Below are 13,051 nucleotides of genomic sequence, written 5' to 3' on the forward strand. Positions count from 1 at the left end.
AAAAAATAAAAGAAATAAATAAATAAAATAAAAATTCACACCCTCACATTGAAAATCTAGAGATAGTATGTATTTCATACTTACCAACATAGCTATTGATGGGCACAATAGCCAACGCTATCAGGAAAGAGGAAAACAAAACAAACAAAAAAATCATTATAATAATTCCTGTAATTTTATTAAATGGAGTTTATTGTGTAAGTGTTTCTTTGGCTTTGCGTTTGGGTTGAATACGAGTGGGTTGTGATAACGTGGTGTGTTTCTGTGAAGAAGGAGTTTTGTGTTTTTTAATTGTATTTATGGTGTTTCTTTATTATTATTATTAAATGTAAATAACACACCTAACTCCTTTGCTTCTAGTCGAGAGGTACTTTATATTATCGTCAGCATTATCATTTTTGCTAATGATAATACTTTCATTTGTCCTCGCCATTGGGATAATCTACGTAAGTGAATAAACCGTATTATTATTCTAACGTTTGCATGCAGGGAAATTATAAAGTTGTCCTGGGTAGGATAATTGTGGCGTCGATTACTTCCGCTGGTATTGTTGTAGCCCATCTGGGTTCGGGTATATACTTCGCTACGGAACGCCATTATATATTTGGAATTTCTGCGATTGTTGTTTCCATACTCTTCCTAGGTGCGTCTACAACCCATTTGAATTGTAAAGCAAAATAATGATTTTAGCGTGGATAACTCATTCTATATTAATCATTTATTACCTGTACATGGATTACAAATTCGAGTCTCAAACAAGTGAAGATAACCAATAATTTATTGCATTGAATATACACTTACACATTTATTTATTAAGTAACTAACTATAATGTTTTCGGTCAAAAGTTTAGAGTTCTCAAATGTTTGTAGAATCTGTATACTCTAATGATGTTGTATCCTCCAATTACTGAAACAATTTAATCAAAAATTTACTTCTAGCTTATATTATGACTATGGTTCCGTTGTGCATTATATTTTACGAGACGATCGCAAAGATGCTTGTTACACGCATTGTCAAACGTAAGGTATAGTTTTGGTAAATCACTACATATAGTTCGTTTCACCAATAATTTAACATTTCTCATTAGGTCGTTAAGTAGCGGGAATTCCCACTGCGACATTTGAAACAATAGGACAATAGCCCCCATTTAACTAAAAGTCAGCGGTTCTCAATAAAATTTTAATGTTTCAAACGCCAAATTGTAGTGCTCGTATAATCGGCCCATTTCCTTAATAATCCATATATTTAAAACGTAGTTCCTTAAGGAATGCGTCGGTCGATAGGACATTAATGACAATTATTTTTTATTGATAATTTACATGGTGGTTAAAATACTAGTCTATAGCCACATAAACAGACCCATAATTCCCGCTGTCATAACAACGGGAGTTATAATAGTTATTTATGTATTAAGGGCATAATAGTGATGTTTATATTCCGAAGGCGCCGAGTTAAAAAGCTCGAGGGCCTATGGCCCGCGAGCTTTTTAGTCGCCCGAGAGTATAAACATCAGTTTATGCCCGTGGTACATACACAATTTTATGTTTTAGTCGCCCGAGAGTATAAACATCAGTTTATGCCCGTGGTACATACACAATTTTATGTTTTACAAATAGTTTTCTTCGTCAAAATTCGTTTACAAAATAATTCATTATGTTTGATCGAGTATGCGTGGTTCGAATTTGTTTATGTGATAGAAACCATCCAAACGTCAAACGCAATTTTAAATCTTGTGATTTAGTAGGTATTGACAATTAATAATTGACGTTTCTAATTTTCAATGTCGCAAATATGTGTTTGTTTTGTCATTCAGTATAAATGAGTTACTATGGTGAATCTTAATGCCCTAGGGCATAAAGTGGTACTTTATGCCCGCGTATCACAGATATAAAATGTGCTGTGATAGGTTAGTAAGACATAAAATCTAATTCCCTGTCAGAACAATAGGACTACTTTGACAATTAATTGACATTTACGGTAAAGTCAAACACAACGGTTAGCTGTCAATCGTGTAATATAAGTCAAAACCTACAGAAGGAACGAGAATGACATTTCATAGGTGGTAACCATGTTATATTTCTTAAAATGGTCTTCTTTTACGATACTTAACTTCATTCATTTTGTAGGTTGTGATGCAGATCCATTGTCGTAGCAATTGTGTGTAAAACAACATTTTACACTTCCCCCAATTTCCCATCAAATTTCCCTCAACGTTTCGTAAAGTTCTCATTACATGTTTCTCATGTCCCTCCCAAGTTCATTTCAAGTTTACATGGACCGTTACGTCTTCATTGCTAAGTCTTGGTGGGAATCCATGGTGGTAAAGCTCAAAACGGGGTTACAGTTACAGTTGAATAGGAATTTAACACACTAAACCTTCCCCATACTTCTTTATTAAAAAATTGTGAATAAAATCACATAGCGACTATAGTTTCGACCTAAGTCATTTTCAAGCTGTAGGAAAATTGTAACTAATAACGAGTAACAATCTTGAACTATACATACCTTAAAATTTTTAACATCAACAACAGAAAATAGGAAATTGAAAGTACAAAAGTTACATTTTTTATCAGTATGCTGGAAAGAACATGTGTTAACCACTAGTTGAACATAATTAATACTTACAGGAAAAAATTTTTATCCAATATAAAACAGTTGGTGTTAGGACATAGAAAAGTGGAACAAAATTAACATAGTCATGATACAACGACGATTAATTAATTAATTCATGCCATTAGAAAATGGACGCAGCCATCTTGTACAAATATAGTCAACGACTTAACTCGAAAAGTAACGAAAAGGGAAAGGTTAAAGAAGGAAATAAATTTCCCGCTTTTTATTTCCTTCTTTAACCTTTCCCTTTTCGTTACTTTTCGAGTTAAGTCGTTGACTATATTTGTACAAGATGGCTGCGTCCATTTTCTAATGGCATGAATTAATTAATTAATCGTCGTTGTATCATGACTATGTTAATTTTGTTCCACTTTTCTATGTCCTAACACCAACTGTTTTATATTGGATAAAAATTTTTTCCTGTAAGTATTAATTATGTTCAACTAGTGGTTAACACATGTTCTTTCCAGCATACTGATAAAAAATGTAACTTTTGTACTTTCAAGTTCCTATTTTCTGTTGTTGATGTTAAAAATTTTAAGGTATGTATAGTTCAAGATTGTTACTCGTTATTAGTTACAATTTTCCTACAGCTTGAAAATGACTTAGGTCGAAACTATAGTCGCTATGTGATTTTATTCACAATTTTTAATAAAGAAGTATGGGGAAGGTTTAGTGTGTTAAATTCCTATTCAACTGTTTCATTGCTAAGGCCCACCAATCACGTATGCGTAAAATGCGACATTGATAGTTATTAGCCAATTGTCAAAGAGTAATAGGATTGGAAGCGCACATAATTTTTTTCCTATTATCGCACAATTTGCTGGGATCCTAGAGAAGTTGTTGTATAAATGCAGAAGAGTTGAATTGCTACACATCATTGCAATGTGTTTTATCGTTCCCTTGATGAAATTTGGTATAATAAAGACACTTTGATGTCATTTCGAAATTGTTAGTCAAAATTCTTTCTTACTGAAATAATTTTAGATGTTAATATCAATATTATCCAACGTGACATTAATGACTTAATGAGCATTTTAAATTTAAAATTCTTGCACATTACTTACAAGCATGTTACGCCGCTTATTATTCAGAAAGTGTGCTTATTCCGTGGAATAAGGGTTATTTATGGCTTTATGTTATACGGTTATCATTTCCAATTTAATTTATTTATTTAATAATAAACGCAACCTACAGCTGTTTAGGCCAATGATTGGTTGCGAAAAATATAAAGACATTATAAATTAAATATAAAGACATTATAAACTAAGTACGCACTTATATACCTACATAGTTATGCATACTATACATAGAGTTATTAGTATTGGTTTAAGATCTGCGTCTGCGTAACATGCCTGTATGACTAGGTTTAGGTTAGAATAATACCAATATCAATTGTGGGATGCTACTGTGGGTAGCTTGTAATTAATATCAGAGCTGCTGTCGTAATATATCCTTGATTTTGATTTTTAATTTCGGGAGAGATGTTGAAAATATGTCTATTTCGGATAACTTATTAAAAGTGTGGGAAATTTTGTGCAGAGGAGAATTTATGAGGTAATTTGTTCTTGCTCTAGTTGTTACGAAAAGAGGAACATGACGGCGCGAGTATTGTGGTACATAGAATTTAAGTTTCTGTAGGAAGTTAGGAGAATCTATTAAATTATGAACCAGTTTATGTACAAAAAGCGATAGCGCTAAAGTTCTGCGTTTTTCTAATTCTATAAAACCAAATTCATTTCTCAGAGATGATGATGGTACATATGTTGGGTAATATGTTGGGTAAATGCCATGTTTCCTGAGGTATAGAAATCTTAAAAATTTTTTTTGTACTTTTTCTATTAGATCGATGTGTGTTTTGTAATATGGCGACCAAATTACGGCAGCGTACTCCAAATGAGACCTTACATACACATTATACAAATTTGTGTATGTATTAATGTTTGTGAATGACCATGAATTTCGTAAAATAAATCCCAGCATTTTAAGACTCTTATTGACAATATGAGTGATGTGGTTACCAAATGTAAGATATTCATCAAATATGACTCCAAGGTCTTTAAATGAATGCGTTATTGTCAGTTCGCTACCGTTCAGTTTATATTTATAGTCAAATATTTTGTGTTTTCGGCTATATTTGACGACAACACACTTGTCTACGTTAAATGACAATTTGAAAGTCTCGGCAGCATCTTGTGTAAAATTAAGTAAATTAGTGACTGTTGATCTACTGCGCACAAAACCGTGTTGGATCGGGGTTATATAAGGAGTCATATGAGAATATAAATATTTGTAGATGATTGCTTCAAATATCTTACTCGGTGTCGATAACAACGCAATGGGTCTGTAATTAGTGATATGAGAACTATCCCCGCTTTTCAATACTAGGCAAACTTTTGTTACCTTCCATGCCTCCGGAAATGTGCCAGTTTTGATCATCAAATTAAAGATCACCAAGAGAGGATAAGTTAAATGTTCCGCACAAGCTTTATATACATACGGAGGCACCCTATCGGGGCCAACTGATTTTTTGGGCTTTAGTCGTTTTAACGCTTCGGAGACATCAGCAACAGTGATACTAGATAGATGCAACCTTTCATAATGCGACTGCTCGATAGCCGTTTCAATGTTGTATGAGGATGCTATCTGGTCGTACACGCCCGAGAAGTAATCCGCAAATCCATTCGCAATGTCTTTGCTAGTGGAATACTCTTGGTTATTGAACTTCATAACACGATTACCCGAATTTAGGTTTTTCTTGGTAGATTTGACAAACGCCCAGAATAGATTTGGATCAGCATTGATGCTTGCTTCACTATCATTAACATATTTTTTATAAGCCCAATGTCTCTGATGGTTGCAAGGATTGCGAAATCCGTTAATTTTTTTTATGTTACATACACAATACGGAAATGCATTGTTTTGTCAGTATTTTTGTTTCGTTTTTACTGTGGGTAACCGGCATGTTGTAAAGTAAATCTTTGTCTACTTTTCTAATGTTAATTTTTTTATTAGAGTTCTTTTATGTTAAATAAAATTTAGTTATTACTTTAGCTATAAGAAACACTACGTGCTTAATGAATGGTTTAAGTTTGTCGTTTAATTGGAAAGATTTTCTGTTGGACATTTATTAAATATTATTATTTATTAAATATTATTTATTAAATATTATTGTTTATTAAATATTATTATTATTATTATCAAAAAGTAAAAAATTGGATTTGGCATTAGCTACCCCAATAAGTGAGTGAGTTTTTACTGGCGAGAGGAGAAGTTGACGGCCGGCGAAAATCAAAATTGGAGGTGGTATTGTAAAATCTGACAGACATTTGGCGTGAGAATATTCTCTCGCTAATTATTTTCATATCTAGCCAGATAACATAAACGCACCCCTCGCATACCTAATTTTGCGAGATTTTATTCAACCTTTACGTTGCGTGGGGACTCATGTGCAAAATAAAACCAAAATTGGCAAAGAGGAAGGTGATTAAGCACCTGAGGAGGTTAAGAGTAGTTTTAAAGTGTAGTCACTTGGCAAAAATCTCAAAGAATTGTCTTGGTTCATTCACCCACTCCGTTTAATTTTTAGTTTTGATTTGCATTGTCATAACACTCAAGACTTCTTGGAATTAAGTGAATTTGCATTTACTTCGGGGCATTTTGTACAAAATATCCAAGTAATGCGATCTTCTCACGAACATATAATGCAACGGAAACCGGAAACAGATTATTTTCTGAAGAGTATCTTGAAATACTTACGACATACTCCCAGTCCAACCATTAAGTGTCCAACGATGAAATATGTATTATTAATGGTCGAATGTTGTACCATTCCTATTATTGTTGTGATAACGTATGCCACAATTGAAATGGGATTAAAAATTAACCATGGCAAAAATAGCAGCGGTCGGTTCTGAAACATGTGCGATTAAAATAACGAAGTAAAAAGTAATTACAATTTCAAGGGTGCGTGGGTTCAGGCAATGACTTTTTTAATTTTACTAATCAATGTATTTACAAATTGATTGCTTTTTATAAAGGAAATTGTGTTACTTTCAAACAATGCCACCAAATTCGTTACACCACCCCACTTTAGTCCTATAGCCATAGTCAAATCAAGGTAATATTTACACTAAGCCCAAGTTTTATTGCAACTTGCGTGCCAGCCACCAAGACAAAGCAATGATTTCATAATAACCCGTTACTTTCACCTTGACATCGTTAATAACAAATTTCCTCACCGTTTCTGCACCAAAAATTAGACAAATTGAAAAAATGCATTGTAGAGCGCTTGCAACTGCAATAACAATCAGGAGGCACCGCAACGCTAAAATCGTCTGTCATTAATATGTGAAAGTTATTAGATAAGAGTGGTACTTAGCGTATCCGGAAGTAGAGATTTATCCGTCATATCTACCAGTTCGTGAGGATTTTCTGCATACGCGGCACAAAGAACCATAAACATAAACGATAAAATGCTCTGGATCACCCCAATAATGATCGTTCCCGTTTTCAAACTAATGCCGCAGCAAAAATCTGGAAATTCGACCACCATTTCGAAGCTTAAAAAAAAAGCAAAAGTCGATTGTTTACGATAAATCAAATGGAAACTTTACCTTTGCAAAATAAACCAATCCGTGTTATTTGAAAAAATTATACGAACTGGTGAAACAGCGTCACATTTGGTTGCACCGGATTATTGCCGGACTACGTCAGCAGGCGAAACTTGGGAGCGACATACTTGCAAGCGTAAAACCTATGCTTCTTGAACTAAATTTTGTATGCCGTAGGTCGGCTCTCTCTTTAGCATACGAAGTGAACGGAGTGTGGGTAGGTTCAACAATTTTTGGTAGCCGTGTTTAATTGTTTGGCTGAACGGGTTGGAGGAATAGCTTTGAGATGAAGAGAAGTAGTGTTAAATTTTGCGCGACGAAAGTAACGGGACTTTCACATTTGGTGATCTTTACCGGCTCATGAGGTGTGAACTGCTTACATTTATGCTTCAAACTTACGTAACAATAAATAAAAAATGAAATCATAAAGAACCAGAACGTTAGATGGGATGGGGAAATTGACCTTACACAATCGTGTAATACTTTCACAAATTTCTCATTTGCTAGTAAGAACGATGACGTCTCGCGCGCTTATCTCTCACACGCTCGCACTCGCTGGAATTTACTATACCTAAATTTTTTAACTTCTAAGACGTCTGCCACTATTAAAGCTACACTTAACATTGTCTGCCAGGTTATATTTTAAAGTAGTGACAAAAAGAGGAATTTTTTATGTATAATTTTTATACGGTCCTCATGGTTTAGTTCAGGGGTGTTTTTCCCTACATTGAAGGGCGTCTTTCGCAATCAACGCTGCACTTGAAATCGTCTGCCATAGCATATTTGAAAACTATGGAAAAAATGGGATTTCATTATACAAATCTTTTCCGTGACCCTTATAGTTTGGTAATTTAGTTGATCACCTAAAGAAGTCACCTATTCAGCGCCACCCCAAGTTAATGCTGCCACTTACGACTGGCAGACGAGTGATTTTATAATTAGTTTTCAACGTACTTTCAGCCTGTATTGTCGAATATTTTGTAGCTTATGGTTTAGTTACTACGTACGCTGCCTCCCAGTCTATTAGATCTAGGCTTCGTTTGTGCATCGCACTCGAATCAAATCGTCGCATCATTATTAATTATTATGCATAATGTATAGAGCGAATGCACCACGCACTGCACCGACCAAAACGAATCGACGAATCGTATCAATGCACTATTGACTATGTACCCCGGGCAAGGCTCAATGTACTTGAGTACTTCGACTACTCTTCCCAGTCTCCACTGCATGGGCGTTGTGATTCTTTGAGAGAACGAGGGTACCTTGCTGGATTAGCTCAGACAATCGTCTGAACCGATTTGTTTTTTGTAGTTCTGGAACTACCTCGCAGCTCCATATTCTCCAAAAGTGCTGCCTTAGTTGCTTGTAGCTTTTATAATAATAGTATAATAATATTTTCAGTATAATAAGGAGCGGGAAATTAAGAAATGTCCAGGTGCGTGAGGGTTCTTTAAATGTGTTTTAACGCATTCAGTTCACTTTCTCATAGACCGCATTGAGGAGGGTTGTGCGTAGCGATAAAATTACATTTTCTCTCTAATGTTCCCAAGTCGGTTGATTTAAGGTCTTTAATTAATTTAATGCTTCAAGTAGATAGACTTAGCGGATGTTACATATAAATATGTACAAGCACTTTTTCCAAATGAACCGAGGGTTTCGTTTGGGAGCCACCCCCATAACAGTGGTGAAATTTGCATTTCTTTTTTAATTTTTTTTCTCAGCAACCATTAGAGTTACAAAGACCGATGGTACGTTTTTGAATATGCCCGCTCCGATTTTTTTAAAATTCCTACAACGAAAGGGTGGAAATTTGGTATCTGGGGTTTTTTGAACATGTAAATCACGAATCTGAAATTAGTTTTTGAAAATTCGAAAAAAAAATCCCCTACAATTCTTGGCCGGAAAATGAAAATGGAGAGAATTCCACGAAATTCTCAGCTTTTTGGTTCCTTTCAATATTTCCATTTTCTTTTCCCATTTTCCAAATTCCACTTGTAGAATGGTGTAGTTTTTCCTGTACGGTATTTACCCGTTTCTACTGATTCTTTTACCATTTCTCTTCTCTCTGCCTCTCGAGTTGTGTATTCTTTAGTTTCAGGTATTAGTTTTCTTTCGTGAGTGGCTCATTCACTGCTTTGCTTCCTGGTATTTCCTTTTGTTTTCCGTACGTTGGTCTCTTTCCTCCATTATGTCTAGCTTCTCTTTTATTTCCCTTAGCACTTCCTTCATTTTATCCATTTCATTATTCTTTAATTTTTCTACCTCAATCTGTGAATTCCTTTCTTTGTTGAGAGACTTTCCTTAGGCCGGTTCTGTTTTGTGACGTTACGCCACTGGTTCGTACGAGATCGGGATGTCACGTTTTATCATCTGGTATTATTTTTATTTGTTTGTATTTTTGCTGGAATATGGATATTAGTTTCATCACAGTTTGTTGTTTACTTTTATTTCATACTGTCCGGTAGATGTTCGATTACACTATCATTTTGAGTCCGGTAGGTGAGTTATTACAGCATCCGAGCCGGTAAGTGTCGCTAAGCAACACTTACAGGACTGTTATTTGTATACATCAAATTTGACATCTTCACACAATTAATTAAAAACCCCAACATAAATTTGGCTGTAATTCTTTATTTCAAACATTAACATTGATTGTAATGAAACAATTTGTATTGCCCTCAACACTACGCCTGGGTTATTACTGAATGTCGAGTTAGTAATGTTTGATTCCTTCTGCTGTAAAACTTCAATGAAATTTTCGCCGCCTTGTATCAGTTGTATCATACGGGCAATCTTAACTTTTCCTTCTACCGAGCCTTCGATGTATTTTTCTGCCGTCGATGAGCTTTTCCATGCTCCATGACGCTTTAACACCGAAACCCAGGCAAAAAAATCTCAATTCAAAAACTTACTGCGTCCAAAAAGTATGCCAACATGACTTTTTCCTCTACTTGTTTCGCCCCATGTTCGTTCCTCAATTGGCAAAACACTTAGTACTCTTTTTCATACCTTGCTGCCGACTTCTTAGGAACCAACTTTTCGGTTGCTTCATGAGATTTCGCAGGATTGTATCGGGAACATTGCAACATCCCACAACGTTTATAACGTCAATTTTTCAGTGAAAAAAATTCAATTGTCAACAAACTACAAACTATAGCAACGGCCGTTGTCACAGAAACAAGGTAATGCGATTTTTACAATATGATGAAATTTTGTAATCTTTGAAATGAAATAATGATACAAAACAGACTTACAGTATGAAATAAAATACGTTACGATATATGTCCGGTAGTACTTGTAACAGTACTCGTTTAAGACATTCTTGACTCGGCTCCTGACGTCGCCTCGTCCATAATGTCTAACTCGTACTGTTACAAGTAACCTACCGGACTTATAACGTAAATAACTATTGCGTATATTGACTGCGTGCGGGACGATAAGATAATTCTCGCCGGCCCGTGTTAAGAAATTGCCGCGTTATCGACTGACTTCGAATCAACTTCTCGAAAAGTCCCGCCGATCTCGGGGTCTATTTTACTTTTTAATTAGTTAATATTGTGATGGATCTTACCTTAATTTTGATCTTCCTCCACGTAATGTCCCTTTAAACTTAACTATGTCATTTAATTTGGTTTCCTAAACCCGTTAATTTATGATCTCGAGGTACGTATTCACACTCTGTATTTGTGTTTCCACACCAGGACCGGACTCCTAGCTCCATCCGAAATGGGAAATAGGGGTTCGAAATGTTCGTTCCTGCTTCCTTCACTGCTCTGAATACTTGACAAATTCGAACAACCTTGACCCGATTGTTGTTGAGATAAGGGTTCGTATGTGCCTTTCGCTGTGCTCATCGAATGGTTTTGAGTGGGTTTGTTTATCAAATCTTGGCAGTGCGTGCGCGTCGTTCCGTTGAATTTGAAGAACTGCAACTGGCCTCCAGGTGTATCTTGCTCGTCAAAGTGACTTGTTACCAAGACCCAACATGCTTCGTCTTTCTTCTTTTATGGATGGGGTCGAAAGCCTGCACTTTGCGTTCGTCGTTTCAGATGTCGTCTCGGGAGAGTATGTGTCCCAAAAGGAATAACATATAACATGCGATGATAAATATTGCGTACTACAGATTGTTCTAGTAATGTACAATACAATCATTACAAATTCGACTACTTTAGAAAACTGGAAAACAAACTGATCGGCCTGTAATTACATATTTCACTAGGATCGCCTTTTTTAACAATGGTTCCAAAATTGCCGTTCTTAAATGACTTGGATAAACACCAGAGAGAAAGTTTAAAATTAATTAACAGACGAGAAAAATATATTTTTTTTACTTCGATCGACGAAAGAAGGCAGTTTAGAATGAATTTTCCTCTGTAGAATTAAAAAGGTAATAATTGTTAAGATCTTACAATTTTACGTGAATTTTTCAAAAGTAATTTCCTGTCTCTTCCTCGTCTAACTCGAGAATGAAAAGAAACAGCCATATCAACCGTTCGCCAATCGATCTCTACGAGTTCAAGGATCAGTGCTATTGAATATGAGTCCGAGTGTCGAAAAATTCCCCTAGTGAAAATGTATGCGATTCTTCCTATCTTGTTCATACGTGGATTATAGTATCTTGCCCTTTTTGTTGCGGTCTCAACGAAATTGACCAAAAATTAACCATGACCGAAAGAACACATAGTTTGTTATTTTGCATGAAGGCAATGAATTTTGCAGTTTCCACGATGAAATTATTGAATAAATGAAGATTTTTGTTCTAGAAACAGAGCAGAGAGTCGCAAAAAACACAAAATCTAGTTCATGTGCATCATACAACAAACAAGATAAGCTCTGATACGCATTTGTAAAAAAAAGGACAAACTATAAGCCTCGCCTCTAAAATTGATCGAAAAAAATTGCCCTAGATCGACGGGAAGTCACCTAACCATTCAGAGCGACCTATTGATCAACTGCGTCTAAGAAACGTCTCCCCTGGCCAATTAATGTTTCTAACCACGCTTTAAAACCTGATGGTTATCCCTTTGCGTGCCTCGAACAATTTTCCAGACAACTTTTTTTGCAAGTTGAACTTGTGATTATAAAAATTAAGCTGCAAAGCTAGAATTACCTATTCAGTGGAACGTATTTGAAACATGTTATTTGCAATTAATTACTGATAATTACACGAACCGAAGTTCACGTGTTTAATTTTACGAGATTATATCAACCATTTCCAAGGTCGCCTTTTATAAATTTATAGTACGGCACTTTTCGAGCCTTTGAAGAGTCTGTGGCACAATTACAGACAAAAAATGGGACAGGGTGGTATTTCACTATTCAACAAAACGATTAAACGTGCCAAAGTCATTATTTAAACATTACTCATTTATGAAGTAAGTTAAATCGTTGTCCTTAATAATTTTTCCAATTAAACATCAATAAGTCATGAGAATGTACCTGTACCTTACTACTTTTCCAACCTATTTAAATAATATGGTTTATTGAGAACGTTTATTCTTGACATCCATTTACATGTGACGTGGTCTATATCGGAAGGCGCGTGCTCTGATAACTTCATGTCATTTTCAATATAATTACATGTTCTGATAAAAAGATGCAAACCACACGGTACCGATATGCCAGCGTTAATTTATTGATTACATTGCACTCGTGAATAAATCAACGTGGGAACAAATGCAACACATTTGAAAACCGAGGTACGTTTATTACCAAAATAGTTAACGGATTTACCCTTGCTCATCACGATTTGAAAACTCCAATCTAAGGAAGGGATTATTTCCAATTAGTACGCCCCGAAAGTTACTCATTTCGAAAGTTT

At 35.3% G+C, this 13,051-nt stretch overlaps 1 protein-coding gene across 1 annotated transcript; it reads right to left on the minus strand.

Annotated features, from left to right (window-relative positions):
* Positions 1-760: 760 nt before the first annotated feature.
* LOC116168668 lies at positions 761-7,387 on the minus strand. Its single transcript, XM_031484610.1, has 5 exons — positions 7,231-7,387; positions 6,992-7,176; positions 6,856-6,941; positions 6,374-6,527; positions 761-907 (listed from the first exon to the last, which is right to left on the minus strand). The coding sequence occupies exons 2-5, from the start codon at positions 7,167-7,169 to the stop codon at positions 840-842; spliced, it is 486 nt and encodes a 161-aa protein (XP_031340470.1). The 5' UTR covers positions 7,170-7,176; positions 7,231-7,387; the 3' UTR covers positions 761-839.
* Between the last annotated feature and the right edge of the window lie 5,664 nt (positions 7,388-13,051).

The sequence above is a fragment of the Photinus pyralis genome, unplaced genomic scaffold (assembly GCF_008802855.1).
Source record: "Photinus pyralis isolate 1611_PpyrPB1 unplaced genomic scaffold, Ppyr1.3 Ppyr1.4_LG4, whole genome shotgun sequence".
Classification (NCBI taxonomy): domain Eukaryota; kingdom Metazoa; phylum Arthropoda; class Insecta; order Coleoptera; family Lampyridae; genus Photinus; species Photinus pyralis.

Bases quoted from the DNA above. Each gene is read 5' to 3' on its own strand.
- LOC116168668 (XM_031484610.1), bottom strand. From the start codon at position 7,169: ATGGTGGTCGAATTTCCAGATTTTTGCTGCGGCATTAGTTTGAAAACG. The intron at 6,942-6,991 runs GTACCACTCTTA...AGACGATTTTAG, and splicing joins TCTACTTCCGGATACGCTAA to CGTTGCGGTGCCTCCTGATT. The intron at 6,528-6,855 runs GTGAGGAAATTT...CACATGTTTCAG, and splicing joins TAATTTTTGGTGCAGAAACG to AACCGACCGCTGCTATTTTT.